Source organism: Leptonychotes weddellii, chromosome 4, assembly GCF_054177405.1.
Source record: "Leptonychotes weddellii isolate Sample4059 chromosome 4, ASM5417740v2, whole genome shotgun sequence".
NCBI classification, from domain to species: Eukaryota; Metazoa; Chordata; class Mammalia; order Carnivora; family Phocidae; genus Leptonychotes; species Leptonychotes weddellii.
Window position 1 is genome coordinate 85,626,893 of NC_138372.1, and position 24,448 is coordinate 85,651,340.

General features: G+C 35.3%; 1 protein-coding gene across 4 annotated transcripts in view; it reads left to right on the forward strand.

Moving 5' to 3' along the window:
* CEPT1 (choline/ethanolamine phosphotransferase 1) overlaps nt 1-24,300 on the forward strand; it is a 37,044-nt gene extending 12,744 nt beyond the window's left edge. For 3 of the 4 annotated variants that reach the window (XM_006732847.3, XM_081815656.1, XM_006732850.3), the window contains exons 4-9: nt 1,818-1,959; nt 14,539-14,623; nt 21,308-21,439; nt 22,135-22,293; nt 22,796-22,921; nt 23,518-24,300. In XM_006732847.3, coding sequence (XP_006732910.1) covers nt 1,818-1,959; nt 14,539-14,623; nt 21,308-21,439; nt 22,135-22,293; nt 22,796-22,921; nt 23,518-23,637 — 764 coding nt within the window. In that variant the 3' untranslated portion in view covers nt 23,638-24,300. Of the gene's footprint in view, nt 1-1,817; nt 1,960-7,767; nt 7,853-14,538; nt 14,624-21,307; nt 21,440-22,134; nt 22,294-22,795; nt 22,922-23,517 lie in introns of all 4 variants that reach the window. The other variant, XM_031027647.2, reaches the window with a different exon arrangement.
* The last annotated feature ends 148 nt before the right edge of the window (nt 24,301-24,448 follow it).

Below are 24,448 nucleotides of genomic sequence, written 5' to 3' on the forward strand. Positions count from 1 at the left end.
TAGAAATTATTTCTACTGAAGTTATTTTTAAACCTAAATATTATTCTTTTGGCACCTACCGTTTTTAAAATCTTTTTAAAAGATTTTATTGTCATCATCAAAAATCTCAGAAATTATAGATGGTACAATAGTGGGAGACTAGGAAATTTGTGGTCTTTATATTTAAATGGATATTCTGTGGATGTTTAAGATTATGTTGTAGACTTGGAGTATAACTGGTAATGGGCTTGGATAAAAAGACTAGAAAGGGGGCGTCTGGGTGGCTTAGTTGTTTAAGCATCCACCTTCGGCTCAGGTCATGATCCCAGGACCCTGGGATCTAGGCCAACATCAGGCTCCCTGCTTGGGGAGGGAGCCTCTCCCTCTCCTTTTTGTTCATGCTCTCTCTCACTATCTCTGTTTCTCTCAAATAAATAAATAAAATCTTTAAAAAAAAAAAAAGACTAGAAAGAAATATACTAAAGTGCTAGCAGTAGATGAGTTACTATATATTAGATTATAGGTGATACATCTTTATTTGTACTGTTTTAAAAAGAATATTTTAGTACTTTAAGAATATTTTAGTACTTTTTGAAAGGGAAAAAAGAGACTTAGAAACTAAATGACAGTTTCTGTCTAGCCTTCCTGATAGGAATGTCCCCACCCCCTTACACACACACACACACACACACACATATTTTTACTTAGTTTTTCTGTTGATTTCTTGTCATTTGGCATAGCATTTTAAATATTTTTAAAATAAACAAAAACCCATGATAATTTTACCTCCTGAACTCAGATTTGCAGATGTAGGTTCATGTGAAAATCATTGTTTTGGTGTGTCCTAACAATAGCCTGCTTAGTAGAGGAGAGTGAATAGCTAAGCACTTATAACTTATAGGACTCAAGAAAAACTCAAGACTTTCACTGAATATAAAGGCTTGTTGGGCGTCTTGAAAGGATATTATAATTAGGTGACTATGGAATGATAGGTATCCTATTTTTTATTTTAAGTGATAGTCATTTTTGTGCTGTAGTTTGAGTTCCAAACTTTTATAGGAAGTATTTTTCTATATAAGTCACCCTTAATTATATCTGCTACCTAAGAAAAGATAGCTATGAATCTAAAAAGTGAGTCCTTTTGTGAATTATGTAGGCCTTTAGTTTTTCTTTTTTTTTTCAACAATCACATAGTGTTTAATATGTTTCAGGCACTGTTTGAAATCCTTTACAATACTGATATATTTTATCTGGTTTTTTGTTTTGTTTTGTTTTAAGATTTTATTTATTTGACAGAGGGAGACACAGCGAGAGAGGGAACACAAGCAGGGGAGTGGGAGAGGGAGAAGCAGGCCTCCCACGGAGCAGGGAGCCCGATGTGGGGCTCGATCCCAGGACCCTGGGATCATGACCTGAGCCGAAGGCAGACACTTAACGACTGAGCCACCCAGGCGCCCTATTTTATCTGGTTTTGATCGTCATGTTACAAATGAGGAAGCGGAGGCACAGGGGGTGTTTTTTTGTTTTGTTTTGTTTTTAACTCTGGTCTATAATTTTTTACTGTTCATTAGTATCACTGAGTTGGGAGTATACTCCAAAAAATGCTCAGTATTTTAGTTGCTTTTGAGACCTTTGGTTCCACTATGTGGTGTATTGAAAGAAGAAATTGAAAATATGGGGTAAAAGATTACATCCTGCTTTTCTGGTACCTTGGATAACAGAGAGAAGATCGTACATTCATAGCATGTCTTCTTTTTGCCTCATCTAAAATCATTCCCAGCTCAGTTAATGTTGATTTTTCAGATTATTCAGTTTTAATTGTGATCTTTCTCTTGCAGTTTTCGTGGTTCTTGGAACTTGTATCGCAGTGCAGCTGGGGACAAACCCTGACTGGATGTTTTTTTGTTGTTTTGCTGGGACATTCATGTTCTATTGTGCACACTGGCAGACATATGTTTCTGGAACATTGCGATTTGGAATGTAAGTAACACTTAATGGTGATTTTGTTGTTGTTGTTGTTTCCTCTTTAAGATATGGAGAATGTTGCTTTTAAGTATTTCAGTATTAGGAATGGATCAAAGCATTAAATTAGTTTAACAAATAAAAGAAATTTAAAACTCATTATTATAGCTGCCTAATGGAACTATTAGAACCTCCCAACCAATATTTTTTAAATAATATGAAAAGCAGTTGTCCCTCCTCTCTCATACCCACTTGTTTTTCCCTCAGATAAATTCACTGTATTTTTCCTATTGTTATTCACTGTAATTCCATGTTTTATTTTGACATACGAAATGCGTTTTCAGGAAAAATATGATAGTTTATGAGAGCAAAGAGCAACTCTCCTCTCTAAATATCATAGTTTAATTAGATTTTGTTCTTTTCATATTCTTTATGAATCTATAAAAATCTAAGCTCTTGATAATTCAGCTGACATGACATACCATGTAGATTACTACCACCACCAAAATGCCCAAGAATTTAAAAAATGAAATACATACTGCTTTCAAACTCCAAAATGAATGGTTTCTACCTGCTGATCAGTACTTTTCTGTAAATACTAATGAGTAAACTAGTCTTAGAATGAGGTAAAGGATGGAATTCATCAACCAGTGTTTAATTAAGTATCACAGATCCTGTTTACACTGCTCAAGTTAGTATTTTTTTCGTGGTGTAGGATTAAAAGACAAAGAACTTGAGAAAAGACTGAATACTTCATGAAATAGCCAAATAAAAATCTGTGATTGCAAATGATAGAACATCTTAACCTACTCCCTTTAAGGTGAATCATTAGTGGATATTTAAATTTTTAGATCCCGAATAAACTTAGTTTTCTAGGTCTTGTAAGAACTAGGCTGCACAGAAATTCAGCTGTTCCTTACAAGTTTAGTTCAAATGATTTTTGTTAAATTTATTTAAATAGAACTTAAGATGTTCTTAACTTATGACAGTAACAATAACTATTAAAATTTTGGATGTTAACTAAAAGACATGTCCTAGAAGTTTAGAAAACATATTTAAAGCCCATCTTAATGCCCTTAGTGACAATAGTGGACATGTGTGTCCAATTGAAAATCCTATGCCTCTACGTTCTTCAGCAATTTATAAAATGATCAGTGCTCAGAAAATATTATGGATTTCTGATAGAAAAAAAGCAGTAATTGAAAATATTACGTGCAGATGTATTTTTTCTCAATGTTGTTTTTATACCCTTTATCTCAATAATGTTTTCATAGTATTTCTCTGCATTGGTGAAACCACAAAATATATTAGACTTCTAAGATCACTTGGTTCGCCCTAATTCACTTTTAGTTTTTAGTGATGTTACTGTTTTCAAAAATAGCAGAATTTGTAATATCTGAATTTGACATAGTTTGTTTCAGTGGTTATTATCTCATAGTTAACTTTCAAGCCCTTATTTTGAAAGCTTATGTATCATCAGCTCTAATTAATTATCTTTCCCTTTCAAGTAAAGCAGCACCAGCCATGTGGTATGGGAACTGAAGGAAGGAGAGCGAAGGAACCATGGAAGGAGGGGAAGAATAAATAGTGTTTTTAGGAGCGATTTGATATCACAGCTTTCTATTTGCCAGTCTTGGAATGTCCCTTGTGGTGTATTCTTTTAATGAAATATGTACTTGGAGAACTCTGAGCAGTTCTATACCGTTAAATCATAAGATGCTTGTAGGGAGTGGCAGGAGATAAGGCTGGAGGAGATCCAGAGAATCAGGGACTTCTGTGTCCTGCCAAGAAATAGGGGCTTTTGTCCTGAATCTGTGGGGAGCCTTTGCAGGACCTAAACCAGGGAAATGACAAAAGGACAGTTTGGAAAAAGCAGGCTGGCATATTCTGAGGGTGAATTAGAATGGGCTGTGACAGAGGTAAGGAGACCCTTAGAAGTCACCAGCATCATCAGCGTGAGGAATGCTGATGCCCGAGCTAGTGTGATGACAGTGCAATCAGAGAGAAAGTCATACGTTGGAGGGAGGTTTAAGAGATAGAAACTGTAGGACCTCGTCTCTGTCTGCATATGGGGAATGAATGAGTGAGCAGGGACTTAACTCCCAGTTCCCCTCCATGGGTGGTTGGATGGAAAGTGGAGAAAGGCACTACAGGCAGAGGAACCTCTGTGAAAGGGAGAGTTCTACTAGAACGTGTATGTGAGGGATTTTAGACATCCAAATGGAATGAAAATAGCTTAGAAAACTTAGAAAGCAAGCCTAGAAAGAAGCCCGTGAAAATGATTGAACAGCCAGAGGAGGCATACCAGAATGAAAAGCCAGAAATTTCAAAAGAGAACAACGATAAATGCTGCCAAGACTCAAAATGAGGACAGAAAATTGTACACTGAATGTGGCAGTGTGAGGCCATCCAGAGTCGTTTCTCTGTAGCAGTAGGGTAAAAGCCAGATTGTAGGGGATGACAAGTGAAGGGAATAAATAAGCACACATTTAGTACAGGTGACTTAGAAGATGGGCGGCTGTGATGATGGGAAGGAACAAGGCATCTGTTAGAAGAAAACATAGGTTCAAAGGAAGGAGGGTTTTGTTTTTACACAGAAGAAATTGACTAGAGAAGAGATTGACGATATTTGGGGAGAAAAGAGAGAGATGGGTATATGGAGCTAGATTGTTGAAAATGCAAGACCAAAGTTTAGGGTAACAGGCAGAGGGGCTACATGGGAGGACACTCTCCCCCTGAGACTCTAGTGCTTTCTTATGATGAGACTATCTATATAGAAATATTGGGGCCAGTTTGAATATAATATCTCAATTTAAATTACATATTAGTATTACAAGAAATTGGTTTTGATTTTGAAAATTTGAATGCAATTTTCTGAAATCCTGCATTCATATTAAGGCTGCACTATTTCTTTTTTAAAGTCAAAGCAGTTCTCAACACTCATAGAAATGTGCTGTGAGTGCTTACATTTAAGGAGGTATTTATCAAAATACCAATGTAATGGCATATGGAATAATAGCAATATTCCTAAAGAATTTTAAAAAATGCTATTTTAGATTTCACATTCTTTTCAAGAGCAGGGAGAATAGGCAGTTGTATAATACGCTAATATAGAACTAAAGTTTATGTAGGGAGGAGAAAGTCCAAATTTTATTTTGTTTAATTAGAAAATAATAAGATAAACTCTGAAATGGAATTTGACTAACGAAATTTTTTTAAATCCCTTGCTTTTTCTTATTCCCTTTTTTGGAAAAAAGTGAAAGCAGCTTCAGGTACCTTGGAAATTTTATTTTAAAATATTTTTATTTTAATTGTTTTATTTTGATGTTTACACACAAGTGAAAAAAGTCACAAGGATTTCTTTTTTATATATAACCAATTTAGGCTGTTGTGTGTTTAATAACCACATACCGTATTTGCCAAATAAGAGATTTTTATTTGTTTTTCTTAGTCTCCTAATGTCATCATTTTTAGTTGCTCTTAAGTTTGCTCATAGTATCTCGATCAAAAATAGGCTCCGTAATTTAATTCATCTATAAGTAATTTCCTTTCAAAGTCTGGTATTATGAGAAAGCCAATGTGATTTGGATACATTATCCCTGAAATTATGAGCTAAATCTTTCAGCACTTTGCTCTGACCACAGCTGAAAGCTTCCTTATACAGAGAATATTAGTACCTTTCACATCTAGACAGACCCCTGTCCTCACAGTCCTTCTGGACCAAGCTAGTATGGAGATCTGACAAAGATGAGTACTGCTCATTGGGACCCTTCTTGGTCTAGCTTAGCCTGTTAGGATTTTTACTAGCTTGGATTTGAAAGACAGGAGGGACATGGGCTCAGAGGCTAGACCTTCACAGAAGGAACAGGTCGGTGGAAGAGGATAAGAATTATGAGTTGAAGCTCATTTGTAAATATTTGTAAAATATTCTTTAAAATGTTTATGGATTATATTAAATGGAAGTGGTCGTTTCCTCTCTTAAGGCTTAAACCCTGTATATCTAGATATTTTAAAATCGGTAATTTCTACATATATATGGAATCACTTTCATGAATTAAATGCTTAGAAACTCTAAACAATCTCTAATAAAACTGTTTATGCAAAATACTGGCCTTAAAAAAACCCTCCACACTGTGAAAAGTAGAATTCTTTCTCAAATTATCATTTGCAGGGCGTGGCGGGGGGCGGGAGGACACTCTTTTCACAAGACAAAAAAATTATAATGAATTGAACCAGATCAGTATATCTTACCTCAGGTGTTATCTCCAAATTATTGTCTGTTTATCAACTTGGGCAAGGCCTACAACTTTCATTTCCTAATTTGTAAATCAGTTTTGGATTTGATGGTGTCTAAGGTTCCTTCTGAAAGTCTATTAATTTCACAGATGTTGTTTCCAATGTACTTAATTATTTATAATTATAGCAGGCAGAGTATTTATCTTTATTACATTTTTGAATTCATGCTTCTCATGTTTCACATTTACATTAGCTAATAACTGCTACCACATTTATTTCTATGTAAGTAGATAACTTCTGACTTTTTCTTTTCTAGTTAAATGAGAAAAGTCAATAGGTTATGTGTTCTACTTGTAGTCTAACAAATCCGATTCAGTTCTTACCCAAGAAACCTCTAAAGAATAAATATTTGAAGAGACCCTAGTAATTAAAAACCGTTAATGTTATAATCCAAACTCTCTGTTAATGTATAATCCACTTTTTGTGGATTAAGAATTAGGAAACTTCCTATTGAATGCCTGTATAGGATATTTGCCTCTTTAAAAGTTTAAGATTGATCACATAAACAAATATCAGAGATTTTCCTTTCAGTTTCTAGTTTCCCTATGTATTTTTTATTGTTGGTAATGATTCAGTCATTAGGACTGTGCTCATTTTAATTTTGTTAAATTGTTATAGAACATATCTTAAAACACCTATTTATATTAACATAAAGCCTAGATTCCAGTTTGGACTCTTGGATCATCAGGTAAAATCGTAGACTAGTTTCTATCTCCTTTAGCATTCCTCAGCTCTTAATTTTGATTACATGGTTTTGATTTGAAGCCTGTTCTATACCACAAGTCTTTTTCTGTCACCATCTGTGTTCCAAAACTTCATTAGTGATTGAATTGGACATTTTACTGATTTTTACCACTAATAAACTAATCCGATATAGTAGAGAGTTATAATGCTGGTATGGAATTAAGGGAAGAAAAAGAGGAAAGAGGATAAGATTCTGGACTAGAGATTATTAGGAAACAGGACAAGGAGTTGACCAGTTGATTTGGTTCTAACCGTATCCAAAGGAGTCAGTTTCCCCATGTCCTTTCCACATGCATGTGCTAATTCTACTGAGATAGCAGAGGTAGGAGTATGATGAGATGTGGGGCAGTGAAGAGGTGCGGGATAGATTTGTGGTTCTTCAAACACATAGATGACTGTGCCCTAGGGTGTCTGAAAACATTCCTCTCCAGAGAAGTCTGGGTAGGTTCTGGCACTGACAGGACCTATGTTAAAGATCATGTGATTATTTGGCAAGTAGTATTCACTAAGATAATTAAGAGTTGACTGTGTTTTTAGTTCTAGTGTTACCAGCTCCCTATTTACAAGTCATTTATTCAGTGTGTTACACTTAATGTTTTGGTTTGGGTAAGAAATATACATGTTTGCATAAGGATAACAATAGTACTGTATAAATTGTATCATTGAATCTTTAGATGTCTTTATAAGGAGAATGCTACCTTCTAAATCTGTTTTTGCTACCTGTAAGGCTCTTTGGCAAAAGCTCTGAGTAAAGTTATTTTGAAATGTTTGTTTCCTTATGCATAGATTCGATGTTACAGAGTCCCAGATCATAATTATAATATGCCAGCTTCTCACAGGAACCCTGGGACCTTGGTTCTGGAACTTCACGGTAACTGCTAGAATATTGATGCTGTCCAATGAACAGTGGCGTGAACTCAATAAAGACAGCACCTTTGTCATGCACAGAGTAATTAAAATGTAAAAAATAAAACGTCTTCTGGTGGTATTTCACAGACAAACAGGTTAATAGAAAATAATTTTAATATATATAGGGCAATAAAAATCCACCCTATTAAAATTTTTTGAAGATAATATTTCTGGTGATTTGATGCTAAAAAAAATTATCTATCTCACTTACCTACTATACCTAATATGATTTTTGCTCTATGTAATATTTTTAAAACAAATACCTTTCCACCATTAACTAGATTTTTTTTTTGATATTTATATTTTGAAAATAGAATCAGGGTTGCCCTTTAGATAAGTAAATTGAGAGGACTCTTAATAGTAATAGGAAAGATTCTGTGTATTCTCTTAACTCTTTTAGAATACATTCTTTAAGCAATCTAGTACCACTTCTTCTGTTTTCGATGAACTTGATTTTTTAAAAAATTAATGCTTGAAACTATTCTCATTCCTATTTGTATTGTTTATTGTTTTCTTCTCTTAGTTGTGCTTTTAAAACTAAGTATCCTTTGCTTTTCATGTTACTATAGCTATCTTTTGAATACCCTCCTTTTTCAGGTTTGGTTTGTTTTTAGTAAATCCGTATTTCCTTAATTAATGCTGAGTGAATAATATCTCCTTTTCCTCTCATATTAGAATTATAATTTTGACCTTATGACTTTTAAAAGTTCGAAAAGATTCATTAGAAAATGGTTTCCCAGTAGAATAGCCAAGAATCCTTCACACTTTAGTATGAAAGGTTTATTCACAAGAAAAATAGAACTTAAATTCCATTTATCTTGCTTTCAGGGAGTATTGGGGAACTGTTCATATGGACACCTAACAGATCATTCTAGCAATACAAGCCTGCATTAGGTTTCCTATATTGAATCCCCATGCCCAAAAATGTTTCAATAATGTGATAGAAATAGTAAGTCTGGTAGCAGAGTTCTTTCTGAAAGGTATCTTGCAGCATTGTAAATCCATTTATTCAGTGGCAGTAGTGACATCTTTGGGGACAGATTAATAGAGAGGGTTAGTGTACATCTTTTTTTCAAAATAAGTTTAGAATTTGGAAAATACTGAGAGGTACTATAGGCATGATTTAGCAGCAAAACAAAAGCCATTTTCATTTGAATTTACAATGTATTTGCATAATTATTTGTGAGAGTCCTTCGTAGGGTAAAATAATGTGCATAGTTAAGAATGTGTCATTTTTTAGCACCCCTCTACCCATAACCTGTCTTCTGGCACTTTCTTCAAAGACCTGAAAATTTATGCTCACTGCAGTTGTCTACATTTATAATTTTTGATGGCTCATTTATGATTATTAATTACTTACACTCACCAAAGGTCTTTTTTCCCAGTGTTCTTAGTGAAAATAGAATACTGACTAAATGACTTTCACCTTGTTTATGATGACAAAGTACCTGTATTTATAGAGCCTTTCCTATTAAAATGTTTCTAGAAACTAATGCATTTTAATTTTAACGTCCTGAAAAATCTTTTGGAAATGCATTCTTTTATCAGTTGCTAACTTGCAGAGATTTGCTTTTAATATTTGTTGCTTTAACTGATTTAATCATTGAAATGAGACTGTCATATGTTTCTTTGTGGGTTTTTCTTTTCTTTCTTTTTTTACAAAGTTCAGGGGGAAAATAAGCTTAAGAAAGAGTTCATTATATTTTGTTTCGAGTTAATTTAATTTATTAGCGTCTAAACTTCCTATTCTATTGCCTGTTGTTTTCTACCAATTTAAGAAAAGTTGTGTTAGTATATAAGAAACATCATCCTGTGTGGGCTCCTTAGTGATAAAAAGTTAAAAACTTAGGACAAATTTTACCCCAGTTGATCAGTAAACTAAAGAGTTTTTAGCATTGTGTAGGTACAACACTTGCAGATTCTTTCAAGGCTCTGCCATGTATTATCTCTCTAACCTTGAAAAGTCAGTTAACCTATCTGACTGAATTTCCTCATCTATAAAATGGTGGCAGTAGTTCCTACCTCCTAGGATAGCTGTGAAGATTAAAAAAGTCAAAATGTAATGTGCTAACTATAGCGCCTGGTGTATAGTGTTTGTTACCACTATCATTATATTAATTTTAAGACCTGTGTTAGTAATTCCCAACAATTTCCAGATTTCTTCCAGAATTGATTGTGCTAGTTTGAGAGGAAGAATAGGTCCATGATCCCTTCATTTAACTCCATCAACATTATTACTAAATGAGGTGAGAGGACTCTCCTAATTCTTCTGTTTCCAAGGGCGTAAGAGTCTGCTGTCCCCTTAAATGTGAGACCTGAACTTGAGTTCTTCTTAGAGGACTTACTATGTTTTAGCCTTTGGCTGTTTTTGTCTTCCTACTCAAAAATCCCTGGATGGGTTGCTGTTGTTCGTATTTTTTAGTCTTCTCAGATAATCGAAAAGATCCATGTAGTCATTCATGTGGTAGATAATACGGTTTTAAATAATTCAGCTTATCTCAAAAATAGATGCTTAGAATTTCTCTGTACCACTTGATTTTAAAATATCATAGTTATCATTCACTTGTCTGGTTAATGTTACTTAACATTTAGCTTGCCATGCCCAGTTTGTCCCTTATCAAGAGTAGAAAGTAAAATATTGGAAGGCAGTATGATCAATTTCTAGGCCAGTCTTCATTGCAGTCTACCAAGATTTCACCCCATCCATGGTTTTTCTGGTATAATAAGTGTTCTGGTTACGTATAAGCTCCCTAGAACTGCAGATCCATTTATAGATAATTGCAAATCTGTAGGTAATAACAATCAAATTCTTGAATAGGATTCCAGACACCCTCAGTGGATGTCTTTTCAAACAAAATTCTTCTTTTTAAATAATAAATAGCTCACAAGTCAAGTTGTACGAATTTGGGGGTTTTTGACGTTGTGAATTTAGCCCTAGAGCATATTCTGTGTTAACCAAGCTAATAGGCAACCCAGATTATAACACCATTACATTTACTATGTGTGGTATAACAAATTATGTTTGCAAATTAGCTGCAAATATATCTTTGAATGCATATGTTACACGTACAAGAAAAATAGATTAACTTGTCTTATTTCTGATATTAAAGTGGAAAGACATAAAACATTCTGGGAAAAGATGATTAACATGCTTACCAACTTTCACAGAATGTCATTTAAGTCCTTTCACATCCCTGTTATTCCTGAGTCTTGTTGGAATTCAAGCCAAATGCATTTGTTAGGTATCTCTCTAAACACTAAAAAATAAAAATGAAATTCAAAACAGAAATTTTCTTCATAATTAGTTAACTTAGATAGTTTGGGGTTGTTACACCCCTGAGTCATATTGTAAACCTGTAATTTTGATGTAATAACTGATCTAGGCTGCCTTTCTGTTTTGATGAAGGCCCCATGAGTTCTTCTCTCCAACTAGAGAGAGTTTCTGTTCCCTGTTTAGAAGTTAAAATTACTCATATTCATTTAAGGTACCTTGATCTCTTTACCTCTTTGTCAATAGACCATTGAGATGTTGTTAGGAGTGATGGGCCCAGGGGATTTATTATGACTATTCAAAGTTATTTTGAGTGCCACATTAGAGCCTCCCCATCAGAAGAATGAGGGAGCTTAGTCTCCACAACTGGTTTGCTTCTTTCCATTTGTCTTCTGTGGTAGCCATCAGAATGTTGTTTATTGGTGGCTTGCAGTAGTGATTTAACACAGTGTTGGGGAAGTTCCTTTTGTACTTTGACAACCTATACTAAAATAAAGTAGAAATAGGAAATTATTTAAAGCAGTACCATTCAGGATATTCAAATACGTTCATGGTTATAGAAAATTAAGTGTATTATCATTGAGTTTTCCCCCTCTGAAACTTTTAGGCTGTGGAAATCTAATGCTGTGGAGAAGAGATTTGTTTTCCCATATGTCTTAAAAAAAAAAAAAAAAATCACTCGTGTTTTGGATGCTCTTTTACCATATATTCTTTATATCTTGAAGGGCTTATTTTTGATGTAGTTATGGAGGATGATTTGTTTGTTTGTTTGTTTTGAGAAGTCCCAACATTTGGGAATTTTATCACCCATGTTATTATTTTGAAAATAATAATAAGGAAGTGACTACAGAAGTGCCAAATTCCTACCTTTCTATAACATTCTTCCTTCTGGATGACTGTCTTTCCTCCCCAGCCAAAAGAAGTGAAATGAGCCCTGTCCTAATACATGTTACAATAAGTTCAGCCCATACTAAGAGACTTCTTAGTGGAAAGGTGGGAAGATGAACTGCCACATAACCCCTCTTTCCTCAATAGAATCGTTGACTTTTTTGTTCATTGTTAATAGCTTCTGCCTCCTGTCCTCTTAGCTTGCTTAGTTCCTGTCTCTGGGGATGGCCTCTTACTGCACCCTTTTTCATTGATAGTCAAGATTAGAGCCACACCGCCAGGAGTGGTGATAGGCAGTTCTCATGATTCAGAGCAGGAGGGGCTCATCCAGGAGTACTGAGTATTCCTCTAAATCAGATGAGCAAACAGGAAAAAATATTCTTAACTACCTACAACTGGTAAGTAAGCTTTCCTGGGCTCTCCCTCCTAACATTAAGGCATTGTTGATCTAAATACAATGACAGTATCAGAATGGTTTAGAAAATTCTGTCTTCCAAAATTTCCAAACAAGCTAATCCATAAAATTTAACCTAGGAATCCCATTTGGGGGCTTTGTAAAGATCTTTCATGTTTCCTATTCTCTTTTACATTCATCCAAGGTACGAAGATTAATTGCATGAGGTTCCCTCCATTTTTATTTTGTAATTCTATACTTCTGGCCCTTCCCCTCCCAAAAGGCTACTTCATATATCCAGAAAAATGTTGTAAGATGTCTACCCTCCTCCACCCAAGACAGAGTCGATCATCTTTGACACCTGCTTAGTCTCCTGAATCTGCTACTGAGTGTAATTCCCCTTATTGGCAACACCACTCATCAGGTCAGCTCTACAGATTCTTTTTAGCCTAATTCAGTCCATTTTCCCCCCAATAAATGTGTATTTAAAGATAACTACATCACTATATGTTTGCAATTTAATAAGCTTCTGTTCAAAAAACATTCTTGAGCAAACAAAGCTCAGTTTTTTTAGTTATGAGAGACTGGTTTCAACTTTATTATGGGCATGAAAGCTTACTTATCTAGCTCACATGATATGTTTTAAGTGTCAGTTTTAGAAATGGGGGCTCCATTCTACTCTGGGAATTGAATCCCCTTACTGTTGATATCTATTTTTCTTGGACTAATTTTTTAAAAAATTTACCTTCTTAATAGATAAATTATTCACTTTGTTTAAAACTAACATTATAAAAAAGGTATGCAGTGTATGGTCTCCTTCCCATTCTCATCTCCCAGCTGTCTATTCCCACACTGTCCTCTCCAATAGGTAACCACTGTAATGTAATGTATACATCCTTCCAGAAATTTGTTATGTAATTACTGGCAAAAATAAAGATAGAATATTATTTTTCCTCTTTTTTACACAAAAAAATACCATTTATACACTCTGCAACATTCCTTTTCACCTAGTATGTCTTTGATATTTTTCAATATCACTATGTAGGGAGCTGCCCACTCTTTTTTTTAAAAACTACCAAATATTTCATTGTATGGAAGTACCAGAATTTCTATAACTACTCCCGCACTGAGGGCTATTTTAAAAATTTTCCTATTATAAATGATGCTGTAATAAATAACCTTGTGCAAACATTTTGTGCTACCATATCTCTAGGATAAATTCTGAGAATTTTAATTTTGGATCCAATAATCTGAGAATGATAATCTCAAGATTATACAAAGTGCTAGTCTATAGAAGGAAAGGAATACCAGTTTGTGCTTTGCTCCTCAGTCTTTTTGTCCATATTCTTTTTTTCCAGGCTTTCAGACTTCTAATTTCTACTGCCCTGTTTTTGTACCAGGTTTGTCTTTTCTTGACTATAAGATCATTTTCAGCAACCTCAAAACTAATTCTTGGCTGCTTTTAGTTCTTCTTTCCAGAGATCTTAGGGTAGTTGACCTAATCAGCATAAGAGTTTGATTGAGAATTGAGTGAAATTTTTTTTTTCAAACCCCCTACTATGGAAGGCATTAAATGACTATAACTAAAGGGCAGTAAGTTTTGAAAGATCTCAGTGATTTATGTTGCTTTAGTAAAAACTCACCATTTCCTCCACTTGGTATTACAAAGCACTTGTTTCAAGATTTCATATTATATAGCAGTACAATGAAGTCCTCTCTGCTTGAGACTCAAAATTTAATACACACATACCCTGCCCCAGCCTCTTTTTCTTTTTTTTTTTTTCTTGTTTTTGTTTTTGTTTTTTTGGTGGGAAAGGTTAAGCTATAGTTTCAGCCCAACTTCAATGAGTCAGAAATTTCCTATGGAAAGGAGGGGTTTTTATTGCTCTGTGAAATTCATCAAATTAAATTAAAAGCCTCTGGATTTTATTTGATTTTGCTCATAACAAATTTTTGACACCTCCTTTTCCCCTCTCCTCAATATTTGAGATTTTTTTCTATTGTGCATGATAGAGGAATGCTGCTAAGCTTGCAAGTAATTAACTTGAAATTGTTTTGAGTAATTCTGCTTTTTTGGCTTTTTGTACCTAATCAGAATTGATGTGACTGAAGTGCAAATCTTCATAATAATCATGCATTTGCTGGCAGTGATTGGAGGACCACCTTTTTGGCAATCTATGGTAACTTTGTTCACATTGTGTATCCCATGTAATGCATGTTGTCTTTTGCTTGTGTTTTCTAATATAGGATAATCCAGTTAAAGGGTGATATGTAAAATTATTTTATTTTTTATGAAATGAAAAACCACAGCAGTGGTAGGACACAAACTTCTTTTTAGGGAATGGTGAATTTTACTACTTGGAGTTAGGTGGTACATTAGGTCCATTCCAGGGCTATTGTTTTTGAAGGCTATTTGAATTATTATTTGTCATCCCATTTTACATCTGAGGAAACAGCAGGTAGTATACCAAGTTAACCAATGACAAGATGAAACTTTTTTTCTCTTTCTGAGCTATATGAGTCTACTAGTTTTTCTATCATATGCTTAAAGCTGAATTAACAAATTTGGGGTAGTAAACTAGCCCCGGAATAGAACAAATGCTTATTGAAATCGGTGACATAGAATTGTTTTAACAAGCCAGGACTTTGACTTTCAACCTGACCTATAAACACAAATATGTTTTCCACAAATTTCTGAAAGAGGGGACATAATATATATAATATGTCGGCCAAGACTTAGGAACCAGACTGCCTGAGTTCGATCCAGGCTCCGCTGCCTATGATGTGAACACCATCTGTTACTCAACTCACTGTGGCTGAGTTTCCTCCTCTGTAAAATGAGGACAATCACAGTACTTATTTCATAGGGTTATTCTTTTTTGTTAAATGAATAATACATGTAAAGCCTTTAGAACAGTGTGTATCAATTACAGTATCAGTGAAAGCCGCTCTTACAGTTGGAATTACTCCTTCCAGATTTGAGCCACAGTAGTTTGTAAGCCCTGGTCCAGGTAACTGCTGATCACTACCACCACTGCTTCAGAATTTACAGTTTGTTTGGTGTGATCTAACCAAAAGATGTACTACTCCCAAACAAACGATTCTTAGAAATTCAGATGAATTTTAAGGTATAAGGGAAATTGAACAAGATCTTTCCCATACTTAATTCACTTTATGATGGTAAATTAGATACTTGAGGAGGTGTAATTGACATACTTCCCTGAGTATTCATCACCAGAAATTGTTTAATGCCTTTTGTTGGGAGGGATAGGGTTGTGAGGAGGGAGGAGATAAAAGAATAAAAATAATCCATAGTCAACCAGGAAAATTCTGAAACTACCTAGTTATGTATATAATATCATGCAAATTCACATCTTTCCTACACATTAGTCTCAAAAGCCAATGGGTCTTTAGTGAAATCTAAGATATATTCTAGTGAAATCTGAGCTCTATGGATAGATATATGGATATAGATACATAGATATATAGAGAAAATTTTATTTTACTTTCCAGTAGATTAAAAATATTGTTATTTTTATATATACAGTTGACCCCTGAACAACACAGATTTGAACTGTGAGAGTCCACTTATATGCAAAAGATTTTTCATACAGCCCAGTAAATGTATTTTCCTTATGATTTTTTTAATATCATTTTCTTTTCTCTCATATCCTTTCCTCTAAGAATATAGTATATAATATATATACACAAGATATGTGTTAATTGACTGTGTTACCAGTAAGGCTTCTGGTTGGTAGTATGCTATTAGTAGTTCAGTTTTGGGGGGGAGTCAAAAGTTATATGCAGATTTTCAACTGCATGGAGCTGGGGGCGGGTGGGCACTCCTAATCCTCATGTTGTTCGAGGGTCAATTGTATGTTGACTTAAATTTTTTGTATCTCTTGACTATGTTGATTATTATGTTCATAGACTTTGTGTTTTATACCAAAATCTCCCCTCTTCCAAAATTTTTTCAGTATATTATCTTAAACATATATAAATTACCAATAAAGTTTTGTCATACCAGTAACCAAAAACTGATTTCTGGCTTGATCATTGTAAAACAAGTCAGCGTTGGTTATATATACCTGATTATCCTTATCAGTATGGAAATACATAAAGCATTATTGCAAATGAAGTTATAGGCTATACATATATCCTTTTTTTTCTTCTTGAGAGAGTGCAAGAGCGAGGGGGGAGGGGCAGAGGGCGAGAGAGGATCTTTTTTTTTAGAGTGTGTGTGGGAGAGAGAGCACGCGTGTGAAAGCGCACAGTGGGGTGGGGGCAGGGACAGATGGAGAGAGAGACTCCCAAGCAGGCTCTATGCCGAGCACAGAGCTCAACTCAGGGCTGTATCTCGTGACCCTGAGATCATGACCTGAGCCAAAATCAAGAATCGGACACTTAATGGACTGAGCCCGTATATATCCTTATTTTTTTTAGTTGGTCCCTGGCAGTGAATTTGCTTCAGGCACACTTGTTACCTTTTTTACTAGGATTTATATACATGTACTTAACAGAAGTGATTTTTTTTTTCTTTTAAAAGGATCAAATATTTTGTTCAGTCTTTATCGATAATTAATATAATCATCCTTTTTTATTATATATTTTAAAAAGTGACCTCAGGAAGTCTCAGATCGAAGACTGAAAATCCCCAGGCCCAGCAATCCAGTTCCAGTAGTAGTGAGGTTAGGTTGCAATAGGGAAACAGATTCCCAGGCCTTTGTCTTAGTGTTACTGGCCATACTGTTACCATCATTAAACTGATAGGGAAGGGCCTGACTTCTCTGGTGATATTTGGAGGCTCAGAGAAATACTGTGTATTCTTTGAGCAGTTCCCAGTACAGATTCCCATAATTGACCTCAGACCACCATATTTTTTTCTTTTTATTTGGCCCATATTCATCAGTGAATATGGTGTTTCTTTTTTTTTTTCTATCTATTTGACAGAGACACAGTGAGAGAGAAGCACAAGCAGGGGGAGTGGGAGAGGGAGAAGCAAGCAGGCTTTCCGCAGAGCAGGGAGCCCGATGTGGGGCTCGATCCCAGGACCCTGGGATCATGACCTGAGCCGAAGGCAGACGCTTAACGACTGAGCCACCCAGGCGCCCCATGAATATGGTGTTTCAAATTGCATTATGTTAGTTTAGGAAAGATTACATGTAATATTCTCACTTATTCGTGTGCCAAAATGGAGCAAAGATACCTGTTTAGGGCCCAGATGTGAAATTTTCATCTCTTTTGAAGTCGAGGGCATAAAATTGACATTGCTTTCCAAATCCTCATAAAAGGCTTTTACTGATAGTTAGGAAACAAATTTATGGTAACAAACAAAAACAGTACAAATGTCTTCATAAAGCTGATTCCAGAATATCAGCTGTTTTGCAAAGATAAGTGATTTATATCTGCTGCTTATGGATTACCCATTTCTTGCTGCTGCCTTTTTTTTTTCTTCAGAGAAGATGGGTTTTTACCAAAGTCTGTAATTAGTTCTTTTGGTTTTGGTTGGTGGTTTTTTATGGAGTGTTTTTTTTTTTTTTAAGGAAAGAAATTATTTTCATGCACAAAAGTCAGTGCACAGGTTTACACATTGCAAGACATAAAACAACAATCCATATTGTTGATTTCTGTATTGCTTCCCCAAAAGAGTATATTCTTTTGGAATGTGTTGAAACTATCATTTGTCATATCACTCTTCTTTTTTTTTTTAAGGAGAATATCATCACTTTGAAAGGGACCTACCTGTAATCCCCTCATGGTCACTTTCACTGATGTTTGATTATTTTAAATGTAGTAGTTGATTAAATGTGTACTATATCATGAGATATCTTCTGGAATCCAGTTAAGGCAAGTCGTGAGAGACTTCAGGTGAAGTTTCAGAATTCCCTAGGTAGAACTAAAGACTTACTCTGTAGTGTAATTTATTTGTGTCTCATTCTTAAACTAAAAGACTGAAGAAGTACCCTTACACTTAAATAATTAAGACATGGTGATTTTCCTTAAACACTTGGTAGACACTGTAATCATTGTTATATTAAATTTAGATGGAAATCACTTATATTAAAAGTATTTATAAACAATCATTGCCATGTTGTTTGGAAGACAGTTAATAGTATCTAATCTCAAAGTGATACATTATATTTCTGCTGAAATTTGCAAAGCCTGTAAGAACATTTTATGCTCCTAAATCTTAACAAATTAATAATTGATATTCTATATTGATCCAAACTGTTGAACCAAAACATGTCCATTGTAATCTGGTAAATCTGAGAATTTAATAATGCTTTTCTATCTCTAACTTTATTTAAAATGAATTACATTGGATTGGTACTATTTAAATGCATAATGTGGTAGCATGAATCCAGAGGGTTTTACCCTGGCGGTAGAGCAAAAACCATGACCCAAGGGAGTTCTTACTCTCCCTAGTCCAAAAGACCCAAAGCTCTGATGAAGGTGTTTTCAATATCAGTCCTTGCTATTTCTGTAGAGTGTATACATGTTGGTTGCTTTAGACAAGTTCCAAGAGAAGGAGGACAGAAAGGGAAAAATTGAGGAAGATAGAATGTGCCCACCCTCCTTGATCTTGGGTGGGAGGTGAAAATGGCAACAACAATTTTAGTGCTTTTTATAAGTGGTTCAGTTGGTGCTGAGTTTTAAGGGATTGCATGGTGAGCCTTGGGATTCCTCTCATTCTAGCTTTTCCTTCACTTTGCCTCAGATTTTCTTGTAGCTAGCATCCTTTTTCCTTAGCTAACATCCTTTTTCGTTCTTAATATAGGGGCAAGATGTGTCTTCATATTCTCCCATACAATAATTCTGCATAGAGAGTAAGAGAAAGGGAGATCTTAATCTTCATTCCACAAGTGTATATTTAGCACTTATAATATGCACGGCTCTACAGAGAATATAAAAATCAGTGCAAACAAAATCCTATACTCAGGAGCTTACGGTTTGGTGTATATAGCTATCCTATATGATGGAAGTGGAGAGGGTCTTAAGAATGTTTATGATACCTTTCTCCTAAGTCTGTAGCTTGCTTGCTTACTTTGTGGTCCAAGCCATTTACTAATTTGCCTGGCTTCTTCAATATTTCTGTTTATTCTTTCTTCTTTCAACAGGCAACAGTTTCCATTTACCTAAGAGCATTTTCACCAAATTTTAATTATAATTGTAGTAGTATTGTGGCACAGATTATTGCTACTCTAGGGTTGGCACTCATTTGATACCCTGGCCCTAATACAGGCATGCCCCTGTAATGGCTTAATGCTTTGCTTCTTTTGAAATCTGAGGGACTATAGTATTTCCCCCTTTGCCATACAGGTCCTTTGTATCTGGAGGGAAAAGGAAACTAGCAAGGGTATTAAATTTAAGCCAGGTGCATCAGATTAAGATTGCAATATCCCTAGTTTTCTGAACTAGAGCAGAAAAATCTCTTGGAGCTCAAAGCATCCATGGTGTTGATTTTCTCCTTTACTGTAAACAAGTTTTGATTTGGGCTGTAGGGTTTAGAAATGAATTAGGGAAGGAAGAGGACTATTTAGGATGCTCCGTAAAGTTCTGGGCTTAATTGTTAAGTTGACTTACTTCATTTTAGAAAACTAAACACTGCCATAGTACAACTTGAAATTTGAACAGTTGATTACAATTTTTTTTTGAGCTGCAGTTTTGCAAGAGGTCATAGAGTTGTGTAAACAAACTGAGTTCTTCAGAGTTTTGAAGAAATAGAGTATCTAAACATTAAGATTTATGTCTTTACCAATTTTACTTGGGTTTTATATGTACAAAAAAAAAGTGGGAAATGTGACATTTCCTATTTGGTTTTGAAATGGTATCCCTAAAAAGTATAAACAGCCCTAATTAAAATGTTTTCATTATAAGAACTCATTGCCTATTAAACCCTGTGGGCTTCTGAAATTTTGTACCTATACTCATTTGTTTCTATTAATAGAATATATCGCTTTATGTTGCTTTATTTTCAACCCATATTGGACACAATGTGAGCCTTCTTAAAAGCTGGAATGAGAGATGCAAAAAGGAAGAAAATCTTAAATGATTTTAAAAAGTTAGTACAAGTGTATTTCATTTGAAATGATGGATATTATGCTTGCAAGATTGAATACGTGATCCCAATGCCCTCAGCCCCCCTTACTTTTAGGTAAATCAATCCATATTTCAGTACACTATAAAAGTACATTATTTGCTTATTCTGAAAAGGAAACTAAACATGTTAAAATTTTGGATACAAAATTGTACCTGCTTTGATGTGCTTGATGTCTTTTTTGTCCTGTATATGAATGTCTTCTTGGCTGCCCTCTGCTTTTTCAAGTTGCTTGTATCCTAACAGTTGGGAGTTGGGAACTCTTCTGAGTACAACCTTCGTCTTCCATTCCCTAGTTTGCAGAATTTTTAAATCTAGTTGCAAATATTTCTAGTCTTTTATGCTCTGCACTTTCTCTCCCGTAACAATTAGTAACAAACTACAGATTTAAGGGCAGAGTTCCAAAAATGTACAGAGAAAAAGGCAAAGTACACTTCATTTATACAAAGTCCAGAAGACAGCCTGTTCCACGGTTGCCAGACTTCTGGGATGCATTAGGTGAACTCTACTTAGCGAGTGGCACAAATTAATAAAGTTGGATCAGTAATTTTTTTAAAGGTTGGTGTCAGAAGTGAGATTAATTTCTATATAGCCTCTTCTCTTGGTTATATTGTTTATAATAGAAAGAGGGAAATGTTCATTAATTTAAGTATTTGCTAAACTGGAAGGAATGGAGGATATATGGCAATATGAATCAAACGTTTGTTGTATTTTCTTATTTTAATTTGTATATATTTTAATTGTTCTCTCTCTCTACCCATTAAAGATTCCAGTGCTGAATATTCAAATGAAAATTTTTCCTGCACTTTGTACTGTAGCAGGGACCATATTTTCCTGTACAAATTACTTCCGTGTAATCTTCACAGGTGGTGTTGGAAAAAACGGATCAACGATAGCAGTGAGTACATGTTAAGATTTCCAGCAATTGTTTATACCAGGACTTGGTTTTGTAGTTGCTTTTTTGATTTGAATTGTATAAAATACTGTTAATTTAGAGTTTCTGCTTAGTCTTAAACAAACGTGATATCCAAACCTTCTCAGTTCTATCTATACGTGCATACGTTTATATGCTTACATGCATTTTTTTTTTGTGCATGCACACACAGACACATGCACGTTTATGCACATACATATTTTTAAAAGTATGATCGGGGGCACCTGGGTGGCTCAGTCAGTTGAGCCACTGGCTCTTAGTTTCAGCTCAGGTCATGTTCTGGGGGTCCTGGGGTCAAACCCCGCATCGGGCTCCACACTTGGTGTGGAGTCTGCTTGGGACTTCTCCCTCCCTCTCCCTTTGCCCTTTCCCCACTTGTGCTCTCTCAAATAAATAAATAAAAATTTTAAAGTAAATAGAAGTATGATCTGTTTTGTAAAATGAACCTGGCCATGTAAGTAAAATCCTCAGTTTGGGCCTAACCAGCCCATGCTACTGCTTTCTTCCTTAGCTGTTCTGGTATTCAGTTACAGAAACTGCTGGCTGGCAGGCACCATGAGGTTCTTAGAAGTTTGAGCTGATCTGCCTTACAGCAGATCCAAGTGGTATCTGACAGTACTGAGTGCCGTTAACCCCTCCCCTCTCTTTACTCCGCACAGGGAACAAGCGTCCTCTCTCCTTTTCTCCATATTGGATCGGTGATTGCCCTAGCTGCAATGATCTATAAGAAATCGGCAGTTCAGCTTTTTGAAAAGCATCCCTGTCTTTATATACTGACATTTGGTTTTGTATCTGCTAAAATCACTAATAAGCTTGTGGTAAGCACCAGAGTTTTTATTTTTTTTTTGTTTTTAACATTCATCTTGTTTTGGTTTTATGGCCCTAGTTTTCATTCCACAGCTTCCTGAGCAGTTCTAGAGTTTGCTGTCCTCCATCAACATGGGAGCTCTTTTTCTCTTCTGTGAAGCTACAACTTGACATTACCAGAAGCTCCGTGGATCTGCGCAACACTTCTTTCTACTGCAGCTTAATTTGGTGCTTTAGTTTATCTGCCTTCTCCAGTCTCAGTCTGTACATTCAAATTAAGGCTCTTTATGAAAAGCATCTTTTGGGGGGCTTCGCTACATGGGCTGTCCCTTTGGTGTATAGCTCTCACACATACTTCTTGTCAATTTTTTAGTTTTGGAAATTTGACTTTTTATTCAGTATTGCTAAATAATTCTTGAAACTTGTGATTTGAGCACAAAACTGATTTACTGTGTAGCTCACAGTTGCTCTAGTATGAAAATGCCTACATCACGGTTTCTCTTTTATTTGCAGGTGGCACACATGACTAAAAGTGAAATGCATTTGCTCGACACAGCATTCATAGGCCCAGCACTTTTGTTTCTGGACCAGTATTTTAACAGCTTTATTGATGAATATATTGTACTTTGGATTGCCCTGGTAAGTATTGTACTGTGTCCTATTTCATGATTTGGAAGCCACTTCTTTTCTTGTTTCTGTGGGCCAGTCCCAAAAGATAAGATCATATAATTGTAATGATTTGGCATGCCAGAAAACCACAATTATGGGACTTTGCGAGTTCCTTGTGGCTTTGTCTTTGAGCCATTTTTTGCATTATTCTTACTAGTCCTGCCTTTGTCAGGGCTTAAAAATTCCAGATTTCTGACTGTAAAGCAGGAGCTGATAAACTACATCCTGTGGGCCAGTGACCTGTTTTTTGTAAATAAAGTTTTATTGGAACACAGCCATGGCCATTCATTTCTGTATTGTCTGTGGCTGCCTTCATGCTACAGTGGCAAAGTTGAGCAGTTGAGATGCAGACAAAGCCTAAAATATTTACTGTCTCTCTGAGAGTTTGTTGATCCTTAGTGTAAAGGAAAAGTCTGTGAGGAAATTAAGTTATTAAATCGTATGGAATTGAAGACGAATCTGAAAAGAAGGGAAGAAAGTCAGAGAAGCTCCTCCTCTTTACTTTCAGGAAGCTCAGGGATGGCCTAAGCAGGTCCTGAGAATCTAACGGTCTCTCTTCTTTCCAGGTCTTCTCTTTCTTTGATTTGATCCGCTATTGTGTCAGTGTTTGCAATCAGATTGCGTCACACCTGCACATACATGTCTTCAGAATCAAGGTCTCTACAGCTCATTCTAATCATCATTAATGACGTAAACTCGGTGTTATATAGGAAACTCCTGTTTTCTGCAGGAAAGAATCTGAACATATTAAGGAGAATGGGGTGGATAAGAACAAATATAATTTATAATAATCAATGTTGTATAACTTTTCTTTGTTATTGGTAACACTCCTTAACTATCCTGTGTGAGAGTGGGAATTTCAAGTCCCATCTTGTAATTGTACATGTTGTCATACAGGGTTTGGCCCGAGGAAGCATGCAGGAAAAATTGCCACGTGTTTGTAATTATCCTGGATTCAGAATAAAATTGTCCTGGGGAGCAGATCCCCAGTGGTGGAGATGTCTAATGTAAAATATTTGCAGGCCAAAAGATGGTTGCTTTATAATTTTAACAAATCATCATCTTTTAGTGACATCCTTGTTTAGTGTCTTCTCAGGCTTTCTTTAACTAAAGAGGTCAGCTTGTGGCACAGACATACCCCACTAGCTTATGAGATGGAATTAGTGATAAAGACCTTGAATTTGGATTGAAAGGTTTCCTATCTTTACATTGGTGAGGAAGTCATTTTTTTTATTGTTCAAGAAATGGTATCTCTCATGGGCTTGGGAAATCTGATTAGCATGCAGAATAATGTGGTAACTTTGTTGATCCATTTTATTTTTTTAAATAAATATATGACCTGAAAGCCAGCCTTTTTCTCAGTTTTATTCAGTGGAAAGATAACTAAGTTTTAATGTCATTTTTAAAAATTCAAGCAAAATTTATTTCTCTTCTTTAATAAATAAGGAAATTCGGTCAGCTGCTTTGTCATTATGTGTCCTGCGATCTTTCTATTTT